At 30.1% G+C, this 24,806-nt stretch overlaps 2 protein-coding genes across 10 annotated transcripts in view; one reads left to right on the forward strand and one right to left on the reverse strand.

Annotated features, from left to right (window-relative positions):
* LOC126733826 (antichymotrypsin-2-like) overlaps nt 1–24,806 on the reverse strand; it is a 60,350-nt gene that overhangs the window by 28,395 nt on the left and 7,149 nt on the right. The gene's annotated exons all lie outside the window — the stretch shown is intronic.
* On the forward strand, nt 5,557–21,154 carry LOC126733825 (protein yellow-like). The gene is made up of 8 exons (XM_050437231.1): nt 5,557–5,709; nt 12,508–12,741; nt 12,792–12,934; nt 17,569–17,684; nt 18,087–18,280; nt 20,218–20,427; nt 20,481–20,650; nt 20,714–21,154. The coding sequence occupies exons 2-8, from the start codon at nt 12,513–12,515 to the stop codon at nt 21,035–21,037; spliced, it is 1,386 nt and encodes a 461-aa protein (XP_050293188.1). The 5' UTR covers nt 5,557–5,709; nt 12,508–12,512; the 3' UTR covers nt 21,038–21,154.

Below are 24,806 nucleotides of genomic sequence, written 5' to 3' on the forward strand. Positions count from 1 at the left end.
TAAGTTATTTAACACGATCACTGTATGTATTTACAACTATTTAAATTTCGCGCTAATATTCCCACTTCACTAACTGACGACTATGGCGAGGCGGCAAACAATCTTGTTTGCCGACGATACATCGATATTATGGCAAAAAATTATTGAATTTAATTTCGCCCCTTAACCATAAAACTTTTCCTCGCTGATTTTCGTAAGAACTTTTAAAATAAACGCCATTTTGTCAAACTTTTTTTTTTAAGTAAATGCTAAGTTCTCGGTTAAATAGCAATCGAAGATTATCTAAATATTTCAAAGTGAAAGTATTATTCGTACAGGTTAAAATAATTAAAGCAAAAACGGGTTTCGAATAAGTAAATAAGAGTAAATAGTAAACAACTACTACGTACGATTATTATTAGGAAATAAGCAGGAAAAAAAAGTGCATTGGTAACATGATATCTTATTTCAGTTAAAATATAGAGGTTATATAATTTAGTGGCAGTTTAATTGGTCGAATTCAATTAAAAATTTTTATTGGACGCCTTTAAGGCCTTCGTTGCTAATCGATTGATTATTTATTTAAATTTTTGTAAAAGTTGCTTACATTGGCACTAAAATTTTGGATTTATATTCCTTTTTCGCATTGCAAAATTTGTATCAATGGATTGACGGAAAACTATAATTAAAAAAAACTGAAAATTTCATTTTTATACATATTAAGGTATTTGTGGATTCTATATTAAAATTTCAATACTTTTGGGTGTAATGTCTTATATCTAAATCTAATCGTCTTTGACATATTTCAGTTTTTATGCTAAAAGTGATATAGACGAAAGGATAAAGGAGAACCAATATTATGTACGCATTTACCTATATTTTAATTATTCTATAACTGACTTTAACTAAAGGAAAAATATTTAAACTTTTAACAACCTTAATAATTACGTCTTGGTCTTAAAAAAAATTAAGAAATCATTGAATTTTGAATTTTTTACCAGACAATTGCAGCGCTTTGAACTTAACTTAGGAATCAAAAATCACTTCTACTATTCCGAAAAAAAAACGAGAAATTCAATTGTCAATTGCCTTTTTTAATCTTCTCAAAAACGTAATTTTAATTTTTTCCTGATAATTGGAGCACGCCTTTATGTGTTACATATAGGATGTTTCTGGGGGTTGTTCAGTGCAACAGAAGAATCCATTTGAGTATAGGAACCCATGTCCGGAAATGCGTCACTACGCCACTACGGCCCTAAGAGGCGTTAAAATTTATAAAAAACATTAATTACCTAAATAGGATCTGCTTCATTTATTTTTACCATGGCATGTTTAAGACTAAGATGCATGATACTGGTGTTGCTCGAACCGTAAGAACGGTCGAAATTGAAGAAGAGGTGCTTCAGCGAGTTGCCGATGAACTATAAAATAGCACAAGTGACGTCCCTAAGAATATGAATATGAGTAACGCTTCTGTCTGGCGGGTACTACACGAGCAACAACTCCATCCTTACCACTTCCAGAAAGTTCAAGGTATGACTGCAGCCGATTATCATCCTAGAGTTCAATTTTGTCGATGGCTTCTGGATCACATCATTGCACAACCAAATTTTTTACGATATGTTTTATGGACCGATAAAGCCTCTCTCACAAGAGATGGTATTTTTAATAGTAGGAATAGCCATGTTTGGGACGAAGAAAATCCTTATGCAATTTCTCCAAGAAAACATCAGAATCGTTGGTCTGACAACGTATGGCCAGGCATTGTTGATGATTATTTAATTGGGTGATACCTATTTATCTGCGTTTCTTGGAGGAAGTTCTCCCAGAACTCCTTGAAAATGTTTCACTAAACGTTAGACAGCAAATGTGGTTTCAGCATGATGGAGTATTAGCGGTTTGGGCACCGTTGGATTGCCAGAGGTGAAGCAGTTTCTTGGCCTCTTAGGTCACTCGATTTAACGTCGCTCTATTTTTTCTTGTGGTGACATGTAAAGCCTTTAGTCTACGAAACTCCAGTAGAATCAGAGCTAGACTAAGTTCCTATACTCAAATGGATTCTACTGTTGCACTGAACAACCCCTAGAAGTTTGATCCCATAGTTCTGAAACACCCTGTATATAAGAGTAATGTGATCAAACTTTCCAATATGCCAAATAAACTTTATCTTAGCCAATAAATATTTAATGTGTTGGAAAGTATACATTTGAAGAGGTATAGGAATTTTAGTTTAAGATAATATATAGAGGTCAATCTCTTCCAGACCTGCAGACCTGGTGAAATAATTCCTCCATTTATATGAAGGCATGTAAAATTAAAATGATTATTATATTATCACTCTTCCAGTGACAACAATATATAAAGTTCGTCGCAATTAATCTGATTTTTTCCCAGCAAACCATTTATTTTTAAAAACTCGGACTAATATTCATATATTTTAAAACTAGTACGATATTCAGTTCTTGAAGAACCATATTATCATTTACATTCAGTTAATTTAATTAATTTACCTTCAAACGTTTCAACATTGAATCTCGATGCATGTTCAAGGTATGTATTATTAAGGTAATTAATTATAAAAATTTACTTCTCTTAAAAATTGCTCACATATAATTGTATTATTAAAATGTAAAAGAGACTCAACAAGGACAGGAAGGGTTGTAAAATAAAAAAGCAAAATATTAATTAAATTAAGACAATTTTTTGTCAGTTGTCAATTACGGTTGTAGTTGACAAACTTCGTATGTATTTATTTTAAATTAATTTGTCTTGTTAAATAATAAATTTAAATTTAGACGTAATTGTATTGGGTGTAACAATCTTCTACAAAGGTTATTTCTTCAAGAAATTATTCAGTATTTGACAATGAAGCCTCTATAAATAGGAGGAAAGTTGTTTTACATGAATTAGAAAAATTAAAACAGATAATACATGAGTCAAAGTTTGATTTTAATAGTAAAATTGAAGAATATGATAACGTTGAAAAATACGTAAAAATCAATGAGCTCTTTGCTACTAAAGATGATGATAAATTGAAACTTGCAAAACTACGAGTTTTTACTGGAAAAATAGCGATTGAAAAAAATTGTTTGACTCTTTAAAAACTAAAACGAAAGAACTGTTACAGGACATAAGCAGCAGTTAAATGATGCACTTGAGGGTAATTTATAAGCCAATCAAAATAAATCACTGATCTTTAAAAAAAAATCGGGGATTTATTGGACACTAAGAAAAACATGGTTTCCACGATTTATATATTCTAAACAGATAATAAATGTTACAGTGATGAAATTTCTAGTTTTCTTTAAACTGTGCAAACCTTTAAGATAACCAAACTTTAAACGTCTTTAGATTCCATTCCAATAGTTTCTTTAATTAAGGAAATATCAAATGCAACTAATGCAGAAAAGTAAAGATGTAGGTGCCAAGCAGGTTGGTAATCTACAGACTGCTTTTAGAAGAAAATTTTAGATATGTGGAGATTTCAGACTCAAGAACCCTCAAAAATAATACGTTGTAGATTTTACACACAAAAAATGCTAGGTTTAGATACCAGTTTGATAGGGTATGATTTTTAATAATTAATTTCCAATAGTCAATGTAAAAACAAGAAGACCGTGGTACACAAAAGTGTTAAAAATATCAGGGGAAAATATGACCTGCCTGCATTATATTAGGAAATTTTCATTGAATAATGAAGCTTTTCTAAGGTATTTCAATAATTATAGAAGAATTTATATAAACACTATTTTACTTTCTAAAAGTGTACATTTTAGGGTCCGTATTAATAAACCTAAGAAATGAATCAGAATTAAACTCATATAGCCTTATAGTAAATATACCTGAAGAACTTATGAACAAAATATATGACGTGGCTGCTGTAATGTACCTAAAGCATGTTATCGTATGGATCACAGAATACTACTATCAAAACTAAATATATCTTTCTAGGCTCAACCTTAAAATGGCAGATCCTATTTGTCAGATCAATTTTGGCAATTGTTCTTCACATGAAATGCAAGTTTCCACTGGAGTTCTACAGAGTCCTATTATATATTAATGACTTGCCACTTCTATCAATAAAAGTCAAGGTGACAGTGTTTGGTGATGAAACCACCATTTTATGCCATGAGAGGAATTCAAAATGACCAACTTGAAATTATTAAGGAGTGGTGTGATGCAAATAATCTTCGTTCTAATTCTTCGAAAACAAATTTGTTGGGTTTTAAGTCTTGTTGTATTGAATAACGAGCATATTCTAAGACACCATTCTAAAAATTGATGACGGACTTAAATTTCAGGATCATATTACCAAGATATGTAATAAGATTTCTTGTGGTTGTTATGCTTTTAAAGCAATTTTTAAGAGATTCTTATGGAGTCTCACCTTAGCTATGACATATGTTTTGGGGCTCATGTCCTCATGAATTCGACTGACTATTTAAACTCCAAAAAAGAGCAATTCGTTTTCCTTCTAGAATAGGATATCGTGAGTCCTGCTACTTACGTTTTTTAAATATAAAATGTTAACTTTGTTCCTTAAACCGTGTTAAAACAGCCCTTTTATCAAAGAGGGTCCCAATCTCTTTCAGATCTACATTAGGAAGATGATTCTGACTATATAGAAGTAGTACTTCACCACAGTAGTAGAGACCAAATGTACCTTTTTTTAATTAGAATGGTATATTTTTTATGCATTTTTCGATTCTCTGCAAAATGTTAACACAAATTCATGAAATATATGCTATACCTAACTTCAACAGATTAAAAGATACAAAGTTTTAATAAACAATTTTAATTAAATGTTGAAAATGGCCCCCTTGAAGGATGATAATAAGTAAGCAATAATGAAATATGCCTGAACTTTCGCATAACATTAAGCGAAATTTTATTGCAAGTAATGCAGTCAAATTACCGATCAAAGTCAGATGATTACTTAAATCGTACTAAAAAACAATGTTGTTGCAAGCGAGTAGCGGAGCTCGTGAAATGCACGCATGCGCTTAATTAAGCACCTCTCTATGCGTAATGATTGATTCCCCAACCTGTATACGATATTAATTAATATGAATTTGAATCATGCATTAAGTTGTATGTTTAATAGGTTTTGCTTTTTTGTTGAAGATTTTGTTGAAGATGTTAAGTTGCCAACCCATCAAATGCTTATATTAACAATCTTATTTTTTTTAATGTAAACATTTAAAAGAGTTATTCATAAAATTTTTTACCCCTTTTTAAAAAGCTCTTCCTTAAGAACCAAACATTTTATAGGTAATCAAATATGGACTTTACAACCCTTAAAACCAATTTTTAAATAATATGAAATTTCCTCTTTTTTTTTCCTAAATAAAAACTCATTGTTACATTTTCAAACCATAAAACTAAACCACTTAATAGTCCAATAAAGTAGAACAAAAAAAAAACTCAAATTGCCCAATTAGAACTAGAACAATTATTGCTTCATAAGCCTGCGATAATTTAGTAAGAAAAAAATGAAAAACCGTTGATCCCTCCTCCTTGCATCTCCCTCTTTAATAATGAGATTTTCCTCAACATATTTTGCGCGGGTGACCGTTAGTGAGCCCATACACTTTCTCCATTTTATAAAAGAAGGAAAAATACGGTGGCCAGTTTTATTCTTGATTTAGAGACTGATTGTTGTTGTTATAGTGTTTTGTGGTCGTTTGTGTCTAGGTGTCATTTGGATAAAGTGTTTGCCACACATTTCTGGTATTTAAATTAAATTTTCGGATTAGAATTAGGGAATATTTAGTCAAGGGGATGTAATGCTTAGAGCATTAAACTAGAAAACACTTTTTCAGCCCTATGAAGGGGAGAAGTAAAACATCAAACTTTTGCCTATAATTAGTCTCAAATAAAAAAAAAATGATTGGTAACAAATTGCGTATGCGCATTTCGGCCTTAATACATCATCAGCCCCTAATTTTAAAATTTGATATTCAGAATAAGATTTATTCCTTTATAAGCTTGAAATTGGGAAATCATTACGCGCGTTTCGCTTTTAAGGTATCATCAAGCTTTAATTTTAGAATTTTTGTCTTGCTAAAAAATTAAAAAAAAATATTGACACAGGTTTCGCTCTGAAGGTGTCATCAGCCTTTTATTTCAAGAGTTTACTCAAATTATTATATACAAAAATAAGACTTGAAAACTCTTTTTTTTTTGTAAATAATAACACGTGTTTCTACTTGAAGGCATCGTCAACATTTAATTTCCAATTTTACAGAAATGTAACAGAACAACAATACTTTACGAGGTTTTCATATAGATTCAAAAATATTTATTTTTAACTCTTTGTTCACACGTGTGTCGTCTTTAGGACATCTTCAGTTTCTGTATTTCAACTAAGGATGCCATAAAAAGTGCCACAAAATATTTGTCACGGTTGTAATTTAAAAAGCTTGAATACAATAAATTATTTATTACGCTTATGATTAGTAGAAATTTTTTTTTTATTTAGATTTCATTAAGAAAATATTTTTTATTTTAGAAAGATAGAGCTTTGTATCAAGACAGTGATTTACTAAAAAAATCCCTGTTGTTCCAGAAAGACAAAAAAAAACTATGTTTCCCTTATATAAAGTAAAATTAATTTTTTGTTTTAATCATTTATTTACTTTGTATGAGTCAATTGTTTAACAAAATATAATTTTTACCCTTAAATTACCTAAAATTAATTTAGTGTTTGGTTGTATGTTTAAGAATAATAATATTAAATGACTCCATTAGTATCAAATAAGCCTACTAAGGCTATGCCTAGTCAAAGGTTACTCTACTTAAGCTAAAATACAAAAAAATATATATATGTATAGACCTAGAAGCTGAACTTATGACCTAAAAAAATGAGAACGAAAAAAAAAGAAGAAAAAGAGAGCCTTTAAAAGCAAACCTAAATATACGCTAAAATAATCATAAGAAAAATAAAAAAATAAATAGAAACACTACCAGTTTACTCATACATTTAATTGATTATTAAAATAAAATTGCCTGCGTTTTTTACGTCAAATATCTTCAAGAATCTTATTGTAAATAATAATAGTATTGTACGAAAAACTACGCCTGAAATATGTTAAATAATACCGAGGAGTGCTTAACCTATTCAAAAGTTTTACGTTATATACTATATATTATATACTTTATCTCGGATCTTTTTTAAACATTTATAAGGTACAATTTTTTTGAGAAAATTGTGTTTTTACCTTATAAAATGATAAATTGCCTAAAAAGCTTCAAACAAGTCCTATAATTTTTTTGAAATTATCAAATAAAAGTTATACTCAATTTTCCCTAAAAAGGCTGCCTCAAAAAATCCAAAGGGTTACCATAAGAAAATGTTCATAATTTTGTTTTTTATTTTTTTTTCTGGATAACTATTGGGTAAAAAAAAATTCTTTAATAAAAGTTACTTGAAATATCAATACGCATCAGAGGCAATAAAAAAATATTTTTTAAATTCAATAGTTTTCTAGAAAATTGAAAAAAACCTTCCAACAGTTTTTCCTCATTTTCTCAAAAATCATTCGAAATATAAAAATGTTCTTTTAGTGCTGAAATTCCAATCAAAAATAGAACAAATAATAAAGAATAACATTTAGCCGTAAATCGAAAAATAAAAGAGTTACGGAAGATTTTTGAGAAATTTTTGAGTCAAAAATTTGATTTTTTTTGGAAAATAATAAACTGCCTAAAAAAATATTTTTTGAACAATTTATCAGAAAAAAAATATATCCAATTTTTCCAAGAAGTCTTCGTCAAAAAATCGTAAGGGATACTCAGGGGAAAATGTTCATAATGCTAGTTTTTATTTTTTCACCGGAAACCAATTGTTTGTAGAAAAAAATTGCTTGAACAAAAATTGTTTAGAATATCAATGTGCATCAGATGCAATAGAAAAATATCTATATAGTGCAATAGTTTTCCAGAAAATTGGCAAAAACCTCTTAACAGTTTTTCTCATTTTCTCAAGAACTATTAAGAATATGGAAAGTTTTCTTTTAGGATTAGAATCCTAATGAAAAATAGAACAAGTCAAAAAGAATAATATTTAGCCGTAAATTAAAAAATAAATGAGTTATTGAAGATTTTTGAAAAATTTTTGAGTGAAAAATTGAAATCAAATTTTTTTAAAAAAATTGAATTTTTTTTTAAATTAATAAATTGCCCAAAAAGCTTTAAAAAACTTTTTTGAAAAATTTTTAAGAAAAAAGTTAATTTCAATTTTACCAAAAAAAAGTCATGGATGGGAAAATGTTCATAATTTTGTTTTTTTTTTTCTGGAAAACTATTGGATGGAAAAAAAATAATTTTGCAATCCCACAGTTTTCCAGAAAATTAGAAAACACTTCTGGATTATTTTTATTTTTTAAATCTAAGTTATTTATTGCTTTCCATAGTTTTTTGTTATCATTTTTACGATGATGAGTCAAAAATTCAAAAACGATTTTCTTTTAATACATATAGCGTTTACAACAGTATATATCATTTTTTTGTAAAATATTTTTATTTAAAAATGTAATTTTTGTTAGAGCCAATTTATTGTTCTAACATCCCTGTCAAATGTTATTGACATTACGAAAATCTCTATTAAATTATTAAAAATCCTAATGATAATTTCATATTTTTTTACAGCTCTATGATGTGATACATGTAAGGCAATACAACCGTTTTAACCATTGACGGTTGACTATAATATATGATATTAAGATTTTTTTCACAAGTATTTGAAATTCTTGTTGGTTCAGTTACCAACTGAGTAAAATAATAACCAGCAAAGCAATCAATTAAAAAGTTATTGTCAGAATGACATACACTTAATAGGAAAGCAAGATATCAAAGTGCTCTATGCAATTTGTTAAAATGGTTTTGGGCGAATTGTATAAAACACCAATAAGAATATATTCTTTTTTAAGTATTAATCGAATGAAAAAGTGTTCCAGACCAGGTACTTCGCCAAATTTAACACATGGACATTTGCGATAAAAATTTAAATTTCTATACAAAATTTTGCTTAGAATAATTACACCTCTATAAGAATCAACAAGTTCGCATATAAATAAGCATAAAATAGGGGATTATAACATTTACAAAAACTATATGCAAGAATTGTATATGAATATGCAAGCTGTTACATATACACATCAAAATGGTCTAGGGAACACATACAAATATGTTAATATTTTTGAGAAGATTGGAAAAAAGTTAATTATTGTAATTTTTTTATTCATTATTCGAATAAAATAACAATATAATTATTAACTTTTTTTGTAGATTATAATTTACTCATAATTTAGGGCCCAAATAAAAATAAAGAACAAAATCCCATTTATTACCGTTTATTAAAAAAAATTATAAAAATAAACATTTACTAAATACAAATTAAACTAGTAGCCAGATGGTCCACCACGTTAATAACACTTTGGCATCGCCTAGGCATACTTAAAATTAAATTATTAATTAATTCTTGGGGCAACTCCTCCCAAACATGTGTCACAGCAAGACGAAGCTCCAGAGCGCTTTGAAAAAAGTCAAATCGTTGAAGAGGTTGCCTTTTTAACCAATCCTAAACATGCTCAATTGGATTAAGGTCCGGTGAGGTAGAGGGCCACGGTAGAAGATTGATTTGATTTTCCTCAATAGCGATTCGTACAAGCCGTGCTCGATGTGGTGGGGCATTATCTTGTTGCAACAACGATTTCGCGTAAATATGGAACAATTACAGGCAGTAGTATATTAACCCTATAACTTATTCCAGTTATTGTATTTTCCACAAAAATGAGGTTCGTTTTTCCGTCAAGTCTAATGCCACCCCAAAGCATTAGTGATCCACCACATTGCCTTACTACTTCCCGGGCATGACGCAAACGACTTTCATTTCCTTCCTCTCTCCAGACACGAATTCTACCAGAATCAGGATAAAATGAAAATCGAGACTCATCCGTAAAAAGAACTGTGGCCCATCTTTCTTGATTCCAATTAACATGTTCTTGGCACCACGTTAATCTTGCACGTCGATTTCCTAAAGTTAACCGAGGAACCCTTAGGGGTCTTCTAGCATGAAGTCCTCTCTCATGCAAACGGTTTCTAATAGTTTGACCTGAAACCTCGACGTTATGCACTCGTGAGAGCTGCTGAACCAAAACAGAGGCTGTTACCGTGGGATTTCTTTGAGCTTGCAAAGTTATAAAACGGTTTTGGGCAGGTGTGGAACTCGCGACGGGCCTTGATGCCGTTCTCTAACATCATTTGTCTCTCTATATCTTGTCCACAAACGGTTAATTACACCGGGAGATGTATCCAAAGCTCTTGCAACGTCTCTTTGACTTGTTCCTGCCTCAAGCATTCCGACTGCTCTTAGCATTTCTTCTCGAGTTAAATGTCGTCTTTCCATTTTTATTGAATAAAAACTAAATTACAATTGTTCGGTTGGAACCACAGAAAATGCGATATTGCGTTAGAATTTAAAAATTATAATCTGCGTTATTTCGACAAAATGTGCAAGTAAGTAGCAAAAAACGCTGTTCTGGCATGATTTTTTCTACCCAAATATTTATTTTACTTCGTTGGTATCTTAATATTAAAGGTAGTATCAATTCCGTATGAAAATATAAATATATAAACATTTATAAGGCGAAAAAAACTATTTTTCTAAGTGTTCCTTAGACCATTTTGATGTGTATATGTATAAATCTTTGAATAAATCAGCCGATTAATTATGGGTCTAATTTGAAAGTAGTTCGACGTTTTTGCTATAATATTACATACGTTTAAGTATTTTTTCTTCGACGGGTTTTCTCGTTTTTTCCACATGTTTACGGTTAAGGTAAGTCTTCTTTTGCATGTTTTTAATTAGTTCGCCACCATTTAGGTAGAGTACGACGTTTCCTTATTGGTCGTTCGACGAATTCACTCGAATTGGCATTCTCGTATTTTAATTACCGTTGATGGACCGATATAGTACGTGTCTAAATTTCTTTGGGTTTTGTAAAAGTGGATCACACATCTCAATTAATTTCCTTAAATTAATTAATGAGTTTTGTACTGTAATTTTCTTGTTGTTGTTTCTTTTAGTCATTTAAAATAAAATTAAAGTTATGAAATTAATTTTTTTTTGTTAATTAAAACTCTCTTTTACGTATACTACGAGTAGGTACTGTAATTATTTTTTATATTTTATTGTGAAAACTTTTATAGTATGTATTTATGCGTATTCTGTGCGTTTTTTTTATATATTTTTATAATTAATTTAGTAGGTTTGTCACTACACATTTTTTTCTACAATAATATAATTTATTTATTTAATTTTTAATTTAACTAATAAATTTTATAACGTTTTCGTAAAAATAAATTCAAGAACTTCCAGGCATTCTTTTTTTTTATCATATTTATCTACCTGATAAAGGAAACAATAAATAAATTATATAAATATATAAAAAAAAATTAAATATGTATTTATTATATTTAAATAAAAAACAATGGGCAAATAAAAGTACTAAAATTCATTGTTTTTATTAAATTTCAATGTTTTGTGCCTCAAACTAAATTGAAAAACAATAAGTTTTTGTTTATTTTTTTTAATACTTTATTAAAACTAGCTACTATTCTATTCGTTGCCCTTTTTGAAGAATTTAAAAAAATGGCTCATACAAAAATTAATGAATAAAACAATAAAAAATATTTTTCTAAAAATAACAAAAGTTTTCGAAAAATTAAATACAAATTCACTATTTTTTTAAAAGTTTATCCCATGGCTTTTTGAATTATTTTCTTTTATTTAGTACATTATTTTAGTGACCCAGTTGAATTCTTTTGAGTCTTAAGGGTTAAGTTGGATGTGGGGTAGATTTTTTTTATATTTTTTTCTTAACTTGTTTGCAGTTAAATTTAAAGAAAATAAAAAATCTTAAATTACACGAAAGGGAAAAAAAGTAGTTTTTGTGTTTTTTTTTTGTAAATTAACCAAAAATAAAAAATTATTTTTGTTTCTATCAAAGAATTCAAATTTTCTTTTACTCCATTTTAATAATAAAAAGATGTATTTCTTTTAATATATTAGAAAAAATTTAAAGTTGTTTTTTAAACAGTTAAAAAAAAAATCATGAGCTACCTAAATTTGTTGTTTAAACTACCTAAAAACAAATAGAATAAATTAAATATCTGGATTTTTAAAATTTAAAATAAAAGTAAATTTTTGTTTTTTAATTATAATTTTCTTAATATTAAAAAGAGTTTTCTATGAATTAAAAAAGTAGCAATAAATTAGGTAAAAATCACCGTTTTTTTTTATTTGACAAATTGTGATCGATTTTCATTTATTTTTTAATATTTTTTTTATTTCTAACCAAAATACATATATCTATGCCCTCAACTATATTTTTTCTTTGAACTTTAATCAATTTATTTAATTACTTAAGTACCCTTTGCACTAAAAAACTGCTTTCTATCCTAACTTTTTATCAATTTTCATTAAAATACAAATTCAATTAAGAGGCCTAATTATTTAACTCTTAGAATAAATGTCAATGAAAATTCTCAAGAAGTTACTGGTCATCTGGACCCTCTCCTTTGCCACATCCGAATGTTCGAAACTTCAAAAATACTTCGAATGGAACATCCTGGATTTCGAATATCCGACGAAATTAAACGACATGGCCAGAGGCAGGATCAAGCTGGAAAACGCTTTACCTGTGGGAATCGAATTTTGGCATGACAAAATGTTTATTACGGTCCCCAGATGGAAAGAAGGTAAATCGAAACAAATAAGCATTTTTATTTTTTTTAATTATGATATGCAGGTATTCCATCGACGTTAAATTACGTACCAATCTTGTCGCCCCTGAAGAACCCACCGTTGATGCCTTATCCGGATTTGGCATCCAATGAACTTGGGAATTGTGAAAGAGGGTTGTCTACAGTCTACAGAATCCACGTGGATCAGGTAAGATGATTTTTAATTTAATAAGCAAAAATTTGAGGTTAGTCGCTCCCTGTCAGATTGCTTATTAGAAAACAATGAGCAATTTTTATTACCCAATCGAATAATAAACGAATGCATATTTCTGATCAGTAATGGTCAATTCTCTTATGATTGAATCAATTTACGAGAAAGATATTTTATCGAAAGTACGAATGCGACATTTTGTTGCAATTGAAGCGATAAAAAAGTTCTTATTTGGTTAACGAGGCGCGATTTGTCATAATTAATGAAAATAGAACAAATGGGTGTGTGGTGATCTTAGAATTATTTGTTTTTTCTTGTCATTTCCCTGTCATTTTATTCTCTTTTTAATTATTAAAGAAAAATAATTAAATTCAAAAATTATCTTATTTTTTCTGGCTTCACTTTTAACTGCCTCATTTTTTTTATTAATAATATTTTCATCTTTTATGCATTCTTCTTATATTTTACATCCCTCAGTTTTTCTTTCATTGATTTTTTTCCATTTTAACTTGCCTTGTATCCAGATGGACTTTAATTAGAAATAAACATTGTGCAGTAAATATTTTGTTTATACAGTTTTCCCAATATTTCAATTAAATTTAATTTACCAAACTCTTTCTCTTCCATTAATTTTAACATTTGTTTTCTCTTTTTTGTGACAGCTATCCCATTGAATTCTTTTTAACATTTACAATTTAGGTTGTTCCCTTTATTTCTATTTTTTCTGAATATATTTTTTCCCTGGATCATGTTATATATTGGTTATTTTTATTTTATGTACACTTTATTTTTTATCATATTTATAGTTTTTTTATTCATTCTTAATTTTGGAAAGAAAGTGTCGCAGGCTAAGGACTTCAAATAAAACAGATTTTATTTCTTAAGAATTGTCGACGTTTCAGTCTTTATTTAGGCCATCGGCAGGGCCGAAAATGACACGTTACAGATTACAATTAAATAAACAAATAGTTATTTTCAGCCCTGAAGATGGCCTAAATAAAGGCCGAAACATTGGCAATTCTTCTGAAATTAAATCAGTTCTATTTTAAGTCCTAAGCCTGCGACACTTCCTTTCCATTTCACACTAAGGACGTTAAACTTATTAATAATTATTAATTTTTTTATTTATTTTTATTATTGTTTTAATTTAATTTGGAAAAAATGTGAAAATTAGTTAAATGTTTTACACATATTTTTATAATGTTCTCTCTCTTTGACCTTTTATGCTACTACTATGACTATTTCTGTCTTCTTTCTACTTATTCCCATTTCTCTCCCCTTTTTTCTTCATGTTTATTTTTATTCTTATCTAGGTGTCGTCTCCGATCCAAAGTTTGGCTATCATCAAAGCTATGAGTATTTTTGGTACTGTAGAAATTAACATGAATTCCCTCTTTGTGCTATGGATCTTTTGCACATTATTTTTCCTTGGATAATATCCCAGCATGTTGTACCTATTTTGTGGTAGCAAACTTTCACCCAATTTCTCTTCTTTCTTCCCAAGATAAGCCAGTCAAGAAGAGAGTTCTTACATTTTACACTTCAAATCCTTTCCAGTTCCCAAAAGCAACATCCGATGCTATTTTCTCTCTTCTAGAAGATATTTATTTAAGTACAAATGAAAACTTTTAGCAGTAACTTTTGTGACTTATCGAAAGCATTCGATATATTGCTCCAAAAATTTCAGGTTTATAAGTGTAGGTTTCAAGTCTGACTTGAAAGAAAAATCTCCATGTCAGAACAGTTGTGGAGTGTCTCAAGGCTTTGTTCTTGGCCCCTTTCTGGTTTTAATTTACATTAACGATTTTGCATTCTGAGGTTGTAGTACCACTAGTTTTTCCTCAATATTTATTTTGAACGGGCTCTAAAGTTCATCTTTAAAATATCTTTTAGGCAATCTTGTAAACTAACTTTTATCTCACAAAACATCTTAACTTTAACATGCTTGTATATGCTTAAAAGTGTTTACCTAATCTATAAGAAGGATTCCAATTTACTTGCATCTACTCGACCATATGTTGCAAGGCAAGTGAATAATATTCGATTAATATTTCCTGTGGGCACTTCGGTGAAAAAGTATTCTGTTTACTTTGCTAAGAAAGCCTTTAACCATTTCCTTTAGTCATTGAGCCTTCGAATACATACAAGGGCTTATTATGACGTTGCTGAATTCCTTACTCCCCACACTTTCTTCCTCACAATGCTGTGTGAGGTGCATCCTAATGAACTCATTCACCTTTTGCATTATTTGCAAAACCTTCACATTAGTAACTTTCTTTGTCTACGATATTCTCAGTATCCTACGGTACATCCACATGTCAAACGCTTCTATTCTCTTGGTATCGATCTTTCCACCTTTCTGTAATTGTTCCTACTCTGATCTAGACCTATCATCCTTCATGTTTTATGGTGATTTATGTTCTACCCTGATTTATATTTTGCTGATGTTAAGTGATGTGAAGATCTTCTGGAGTTTCTGCAATATAACCGTGTTGTCGTCATAATTTAAGTTGTTTATTTGAGAGAAGTTTATTGGGATAGAATTTATTTGACCACTTATGTATAACTTGCTCTGAAAGTTCTTCGTTTATGATGTCTTCTGAGTATAGGTTGAATAAGATTAGTGAGAGTATACAATAGTATACATCCCTGGCTTAACCTTTTTTTAATCTCCGTTGTCTTTTGCTTTATTCGCCTTTTTACTATAGTAAATATTAAAAATAATCCTGATGTTCCTTTTATCCAATCTTATTTTTACCAACAGTCTCATTAGACGATCCTGAATACTTTGTTATACTAAACATCTTTGGCACATGTCTTCCAAGTCATAAGCTTGTATTATAAATTGGTTATTATTTTTCCAGTTACCTTGCTTAATAAATTAGGATGATTTCGTTTCTGTTAATGTTAATTCCTTTATCTTTTTATGCAAGTCTAAAGATTCATGTTTTAATTGCAATTCTTTAATTTCTTTCATAGCAACATTCCTTAGATATCCTTATTCCGTTTGATTGATTTATTTGTGTACTTTATTATATTTTGACCTGTCACACTTTCATCAGTGCCAAGAATTGTTCCCGCTCTTTTCTCTTTTTCTTATTCTCTTGTAAGCAAACTCTCATTATGGCGTGCTCTTTATCTTCATGCTCTTTATGTGTCATTTCAGATCTTCTTTGATTTTTCGATCTTGTAAGAGGCTATCTATCCCGGATAAGCCTTGACTGATTCTATAGTTACTGTAACGCTGGTTTACTAAGATATAGTCTATCTGATTCGTAACTGTATTGTGATGATTGTAGAGAAAAAATAAAAAAACCCTAAGTCTCGGTCTCAAAATATTTTTTTTTATATGTAAAAAAAAATTGAGAGGTGGGTTTTTTTTTTCTCTACTTACGTAGGTCTCTTTGAGATTATGGACGAGTTCTTTCAATTTGTGATGATTGTGTTGAGGGAATTTATGTGTACAGTTTCAACAATTGTAACATTCTCGTACGTCGGTTCTTGACCCAATGACATATTCTCCGCTTTCCCAATTTTGGAGCTGAAGTTTGCAAGGATGAGTGTGACGTCTGTTAGCTTTACAGACTTTAGAACTTAATTGATTTCTTCAAAAACTGCTCAATTCCTCACCTGATGTTTCTGCAGCAGTATCTGGATAGTTTTGTGGTTTTTGTTTGCAGTTATAAGAGTAGAATTCTATTTGACCCTGGTTAAAAATTAATGTCAGAAACGACAACTGTTACCCCATATCTGTGATGCTATAGTCTTCATTTCCTGAGAAATAGATCATTTAATCTTTCTATCTCATACATACTTTTAACGTTCTATGTAGCAATATTTATTGTATTGTTGGTTGCATTTTTGACACCATTTTAGGTATTAATAGACAGATTTTTTTAATTAAATGTTTTTAATTTAATTTGTGATTTCTCACTTTTTCTCTAATCCTGCAAGTGATTTATTGCAAATTTATTATACAAATAAATGTTTTTTAAAATTAAATGAAAAGTTCTATTAATTTGATTGAAATATTTACGTTAATAAGACTGTAAATTAAAAAATAGAATAACTGAAAAATAATGTTGCTAGCATTTAACCGATATGATTCATTGATAAAGAGGCTTGATCATTTTTCGTAAATAAATTTGATTAAACCCTTAAATTCTCCCTGTAATTGTTGAAAAAATAATTAATAATGCTTCAAAAATTGTTGAATATCAAGAATTAATAATTAAAATTATTGATGCAATTTTTTGTCAGGTTAATATAATAAAACTATTTTCTCAAGATACTCCTCTAAGGATTTCTGAGTATCTAAAATCAGTCTACTTTTTATGTTGCTCAGTTTACTGCAATTTTGTTTAAAATTAGGTTTGTACTAATTATTCATATTCGATTTTTCTAAGATTCTCAAAAATGCACACACTTCTCTTTCTCTCACATGAATTTTAGTATTTTTTCTCTCTTTTACATATTTGTTTTTGACCTTTTCACTCGACAGTTTAGCTGATTTTGCTGATACTTAATTTCCCTTTTCCCTCCTAATGACAACAACGTTGCCTGTCAAGTGAACCGTTGTTGCCACATGACACAAAAATTACTAACTTAAAATTCTGTTTTGATGTCTTTAGTGTGACAGATTATGGGTACTGGATACCGGTACTTTCGGCATAGGAAACACCACTCAAAACCCGTGCCCTTACGCCATCAACATTTATGATCTGAAAACGGATTCCAGGATACACAGGTAATGTAATTAATTGGCCAATTATGTACTTTATATATTAATTATTATTTACCCGTTAATCGCCATATAATAATTACCCGGCAAACAAAGAAGCAGTTTCGATTTTACATGTGAGCACGCAAAGGGTCATTAAATATGGTGGTGAAAGAAGGAATTGAAATTGTTATTGTTTTATTTAACGCCTTGTTGTTTTATTTATTTATTTATTTATTTACTTTTACTCTAATTATGGACGTTAATAAATTATGAGCAAATACAATGGCAACCTTCGGGGTTTTCTCTTCAAGGCAGGTAAGCACACAGAAGTGAATAAATTATCATACTACGACGACCCTGTCGCTATCACAAAATAAACAAATTATAATGCGACAGTACCATATTTAAATTTTCGTTTTTTTTTAGATATGAATTTCGTAAAGAGGACACCAATAGTAGAACCTTTATAGCTAACATTGCGGTTGACCTGGGAAAATCTTGCGACGATGCGCACGCGTATTTCAGTGACGAGTTGGGTTATGGGCTCATCGTTTACTCGCTAAGGGAGAATAAGAGTTGGAGGTTTGAGCATAGTTTCTTTATGCCGGATCCGTTGAAAGGTATGTTACAATTATTTGGAGTTAAAAAATGTAACTTTTGAAATCAATTGCCAAACAATGAAGTAATTTTCTTTTCCCCAGAACAGTTAGTTAAATTTGGGAAATAGTGGTCAAAAGACACAATTTTCAACACAAGTTGCGCAAAAATCTGATAATTTCGTAAAAATGTGAACAGTTTTGCTTGAATTTAGTTTTGTAATTTATCGCAGGTTATTCAGGGTCACATTAAAATAAACATTGTTATGAAATTCAAAAATTTGTAGCAACAGTACTAAAAAGATCAACAGAGGATGTCAATTTTTTTCGGGTTTTCTATGAATGCATATAATTTTAAAAGTACTCAAGATAGATTTTTTTTAGTATTTTTTTTGAATCCCTGAGCACCTGGTCTATTGCCCTTTTTCGGCTTATCGTTGACTTTTGGGACACCCTGTATATCTAAAATTTGACACATGTGGTTGTTATTCAACTGCTGAACATTTTCTTTTACAAAGCTGTCAGTAATTAAAGGCTGTAAATTTTAGTTCCAAAATAATCATATTTTCAATTATTATCAAACTGGCATCATTTAAACTATTTCTAGTTTCTTGTTCTGATAGTCGATTATTTTCCATAGCTTCTAATACTATCCTTTTGCATTTGGATCCCAGAATAGAAGCTCTAATAAAATAATTATCCAGAGACACAACAGAAGCACCTGTTTCTTAAAGTCACCACCAGTGAGGCATTAAATTAAAAAAATTGTTGCTATTCATTAAAATTTCGTTCACAACATTGTGATAAAGCAGCTCTTTTATGTTTATATTGTGCCAATTTTCGTTCCTTTATGCGATATGGGATTCTCAACTAGGGATTAAGGCCTCTAGCTTCAAGGATATTTTTTATTCAGATGTATGCCATAAAGATCATTAATAATATTAAATTTGGAGATTCATACACGGCACACTTTAAAAAGAATACAAAACATTTAAATTCTTGAAATAAGTACTTACGTATATATAAATAAACCAATTTTCGAAGCAAATAGATCTGTACAGGTATAATCCTGGTAGGGGAGACATTTATTCCCAGATGCTCACCAAACAGCATTTTATCAGAAAAATATTATTTACAATGTTTGTAAGATTTACAATCACTTGCACCATAATATAACAAATCCCCCAAATATATTTATTTTTAATAAAAGGCTCAAAAATTTCCTGGTCGAGAAAAGCTGCTACTCTCTCGATGAGTTTTTTTTCCTAAAATTTCCAATAGGAAATGTTTACATTGGTGGATAATTTTCTAGACTTAGATAATTTGTTGTATTTGTAAATTGGATCTTTAAAGAATTTATATGTATGTTGATGTATGATGTTTTAATAATATTTGTGTTTAATTATTATTATTATATAAACACCGTATCTTTTATGAATACAATCTTTGTGTCAAGTAAAATTGAAATTATTTAAAGAAATACGGTGTTTATACTATTGAATTTACTAAATACGGTATTTTTACATAGTAATGAAAATAAAAATGCTTTTTATTGGATAGGTACTTTTACTCCAATGAAGTACGGTAATATTATTTATATTCAGAGCATACTCTATTATTAATAAATTTTTATGATTAAAGAACCTAAATTAAAAAACCTGCAAAATGACTGTTGATTGATTTTTTTTCTATACTAAAATTTTAAAAAACTATTTTTTTTACATACATACGTAAACGGGAAAACGCAGAATTTAAAAACATAAAATACTCAATATGGATAGAAATGTCAGATACGGTTTTTTTCACTAGGACGGCACATCTTAGTAGTCCTATTGGTGTGACACTTAAATGACGAGACAGTTTTACCACTAACCAAAACTCTTTGGTTTAGTTTGTTTTGGTTAGTGGTAAAACTGTCTCGTCATTTCAAAAATGAAAACAAAAAATTAATTAAATTTTAGGTGATTTTTACAACGACAACCTGAACTTCCAGTGGGGCGAGGAGGGTATCTTCGGCATGAGCCTAACCCCCGAGGGAAAAACCGGTTTCCGAATTTTACACTTCAGCCCGTTGGCCAGCCACCGGGAATTCGCCGTTTCTACAGAGATTTTGAAAAACTCTTCGAAAACCGAGGACAGTTATCACGATTTTTATTATTTAGATGAAAGAGGCAAGTCTATTTATTCATTTAATCATTCACTAATGTTTTTTTTTTGTTATTAGGGCCAAATACACATACGACCGCCCGAGTAATGACGAACGAGGGAATTCAATTTTTCAACCTGATCGATCAAAATGCCATCGGTTGTTGGAACTCCAAGAAACCTTACGGGCAGCAAAACATCGCAGTGGCTGACAAAAACGACGAACTTATATTCCCTGCTGATGTCAAAGTAAATCGACCCTTATTTATTATATAAAAACCACTCTATAAGACTGTTTTTTTTTTGTTTCAGGTTGACAAGAACAATTACCTTTGGGTTATACAGGATCGCATGCCAAAGTTCCTTATCTCGTCTCTGGATTATTCTGAGCCGAACTTTAGGGTGTTTTTCGCTCCGGTGGACGTACTCATAAAAAATACCGTGTGTGAAGAGAGTAAACCTGTACCCCAAGACATTAACGCTCTGTATTACGTTAACGGGGGTTTCAGTAACCCTTTGTATAAAAACGTTTATACTGACCGAAGTCTTAAGGAGGGCGAATACGTTTGGCAGAATAACGGCGAACAGTATTTTTTGAACGATTATTTAAATAGTAACAAGAGGTATTCGATATGATACATGGTTTGTAATAGGTTTATTGAATTATTATGTTATTAATTGATTCTCTTCTTATGTGAGTTAATTGTCAGGATTCAAGGAAGTATTTTTAATATAAGTTTTTTTTTAAGTGAAGCTTGGTTTTTTATTATTGTCTGCTGTCTTAGTATTTGTCTTCCAAAAATTTGAGACCCAAAACAAATTTTATTGTTTTTTTTTTAATATATAAATGTTTGGAAATTGAAAAAAAAATAATTCTCTAGAAAGAAAATGCTCATATATCTGATAATAAAAGAAATTTGAAAGTTGAAAATTGAAACACAAATTCTTTCTAATATAATCATTGGACACCAGTTGCAGCAAAGTTTACAGAATAGAATACAATAGAATAAAATAATATTCTATTCTGTAAACTTTGGTTGCAGCGTTTTTTACGAAAAGGTTTGATAATTAAAAAATTCTCGAAAAATAAAAAGAATTTATTGGAAAAAATCTAATTTTTTACTAATAAAATGCGCATCCGAAAATAAAAAATAAAGGGTTAAAAATTGTTATATGGATTCTTCTAGCCAATTTGGTCGACACCTATTTCAGCGTTGTTTTAAAAAAAAAAATTAAAATTTAGAAATTCTTGGAAATAATAATAATCTTTATTTAGCATAAATATCTACATACAAAATCCAACAATTTATTCAAAAATCAATAAAACAAAATACATATAACAATAATTGTCTATACACCTAATTCAATATCATATTTTCATCAGTAAGAGTATCATATACCTAAGTAATAAAAACAGAAAAAAAAATTGAAACACAAATTCCTGTAATAAAATTATTAAGCTCCCATTTCAGCGTTTTTGTTCAAAAAATTTTAAAATGGAAAAATTCTTGAAAATGAGTTAAAAAAATGCTTGAAAAACTGTTTAATTTTCTAGAAATACAATTCTCATATCTCTGAAAATAAAAAAAGTGAGAGAGATGAAAATTGGTATACAGAGTCCTTTAATAAAATCATTCGACACGTGTTTTAGTGTTTTTCTAGATTCTAGAAGATGAAAAAACATTGCTTGGAAAACTATTGAATTTCCTAGGAACAAAATGTCCATATCCCTGAAAATAAGAAAGTGAGAGAATTCAAAATTGGCACACGGATTCTTTTAACAAAATTATTCGATACCTATTTCAGCGTTTTCTTTCAAACATTTTTAAAATAGTGAAATCCTTGAAAATTAAAAAAAGATGCATGCAAAAATATCTAATTTTCTAAAAACAAAATGTCCATAACTCTGAAACTATAGAAGAGTTGAAAATTTAGACACAAGAAATTATATTTTTCAGGAATAAAATGCCTATAACACAGTCTATATATTTCAACTACTTTTTGTAAAAATATACTTAAGTATAGACTTTGCCTATAGCCCTGAGACTAAAGAAGTTAGATAATTAAAAACCGAAACACAAATTCCTCTAATAAAATCATCGCATATCTATTTCGGTGTTTTTCTCAGATTTTTTTAAAACATAGAAATCCTTGAAAATTAAAAAGAAAAAAAATTATTTTTCAAAAAAGAAATTGATGCTCATATCTTTGAAAATAAAAAAGTGAGAAGGTTGAAAATTAGCATAGGGATTCCTTTAAAAAAATCATTAAAGGCCTGTTTCAGCGTTTTTCTCCAAAAATTTTGAAAATAGGGAAATCGTAGCTCTGAAACTAAAGAAGTTAGAGAATTAAATATTGAAACACAAATTCCTCTAATACAATTACTGGTCACCTGTTTTTTGACAAATTTTTTTTAATATATCGAAATCTTTGAAAGAAAAAAAAATTGCATAGAAACAAATTGATTTATGGAACGTTGGATTTGGAACTAGGCACAAAATGCTCATATCTCTGAAAATAAGAATGATAGAGGGTTGAAAAAATTGGAACACGGATTCCTCTATTAAAAAATCAATCAACAATTTATTCGGCATTTTTAACGAAGAAATTTACCATTTTATAGTTAAAAAAGTCCCTTTTAGATTAAATTCTTCTGACGTATTTAGCACTATGATATTAATTAAAAAATATATAAGGATATACCGTAAACCGGGGTTGTCACGTCCAGTAGCGCGCCATTGTTTTTTTTATGAAGGGAAAAATGTGCGGCTGCAATTTAAAACATAATGATAGTTCTTTTGTTACAAATCCAAGTAACTAATTAAACCATGAGGACCTACGAAAAAAACCCTGGCAGCCGGCCATATGCCAACTATAGCGAAGAAAATTTAGAAAAAGCAGTGGAGGGCGTTCGAAGTGGTATGAGTAAAAAACTACCGGCCCAAACCTATAGGATCCCACGCATGACTCTCTTCTATAAATGCCTTGGAAGTCACCGGACATCCGACAGTCCTCAGTAAGGAAGAAGAAGGGTTAATATCAAGATCCTTGGGAGTCGTGGCAGAATGGGGATTTCCACTAACAAAGGCAGATATAAAGGCTGTTATTAAAAAATACCTTGACAAAAAGGCTATTGTTATACCTGTAATAAAAGACAACACCCCTGGGGATGATATGGTTAGTGCTTTCACCAAACGAAACAATTTATCTGTTCGAATAGCCTCGAATATCAAAAGATCACGATCCTCAGTGGACCAAGAGGATGTTTTGAAGTTTTTTGCAAATATTACACCTGCATTATTAGACTCTACTGGGGATCATATATATAACTATGACGAAACAAACGTCACTGATGACCCCGGTGCTAGAAAAGTCATTGTTCCACGAAACTCGAAAAGGGTCGACCGTGTCCAAAATCATTCCAGGACAGCCATTAGCATAATGGTCTGCGGTAGCGCCAGTGAATTCTCGTTGCCGCCCATGGTGGTATATAAAGCCAATAATATTTATGAAAACTGGTGTAAAGGCGGCCCACCAGGAACAGTTTACAAAAATAGTCCAAGTGGCTGGTTTGACGCCAACTTATTCGAGCTATGGTTTAAGGAAATTTTACTTCCACATGTTCTAAGAATAAGAGAACCTAGAAAAAGAGTGATCCTTGTAGGAGACAACTTGGCCAGCCATTTTGCTCCAAGTGTCATACAGGCAGCACAAGAACATGATATATATATATATGAGCCCGTTTCCTCCCAATGCCACACATCTAATGCAACCATTAGATGTGGCGGTATTCGGACCAATGAAGAAGAGATGGCGTGATATTCTCGAAAGCTGGCGAAGAGAAAGTCGATATCCTGGGTCAATTCCAAAAGAACAATTTCCCATTTTACTGAACAGACTTTGGGTGGCCATTAGTGACACAGTGTCGCTAAATTTAATATCAGGATTTCGCACCTTATATCCATGTAATGCGCAAGAGGTTCTACGTAAACTTCCCGATACTGCTGTTCAGGAAAAAGAAATTGGGAGAACATTAGACGAAAGTTTAGTTGAGTTGTTAAAAGAACATAGGGGAGTTCAAAATCCCGAGAAGAAAAGAAAACGAGGAAAAAAAATAGAACCAGGGCAAAATGTTTCGTCCATCACCTCCTCAGAAGTAGGCGAGAGCGCCATGAATATTGTCGATGATGATGCAGAACCATCCACCTCTAAAGGAAATTCGAAGAGCGCAACAAATGAATCAAAGTTGGGTGTTGGTAAAGAAAAAAATCTCCCATTAAGAAAATCGACACGAAAAATAGATGATTCAAACAAATGTGGCATCTGTAAGTGTTTGTGGGAAAACTACAAATATCGAGTTGAATAGATAAAATGCTGCAAATGCCAAAAATGGATTTGTGGCATC

This window comes from Anthonomus grandis, chromosome 3 (genome assembly GCF_022605725.1).
Source record: "Anthonomus grandis grandis chromosome 3, icAntGran1.3, whole genome shotgun sequence".
Lineage (NCBI taxonomy): Eukaryota > Metazoa > Arthropoda > Insecta > Coleoptera > Curculionidae > Anthonomus > Anthonomus grandis.

Coding starts and splice junctions, on each gene's coding strand:
- LOC126733825 (XM_050437231.1), top strand. CDS start 12,513: ATGTCAATGAAAATTCTCAAGAAGTTACTGGTCATCTGGACCCTCTCC. Junction 18,281..20,217: donor TATGCCGGATCCGTTGAAAG/GTATGTTACAAT, acceptor ATTAAATTTTAG/GTGATTTTTACAACGACAAC. Junction 20,651..20,713: donor TATTCCCTGCTGATGTCAAA/GTAAATCGACCC, acceptor TTTTTGTTTCAG/GTTGACAAGAACAATTACCT.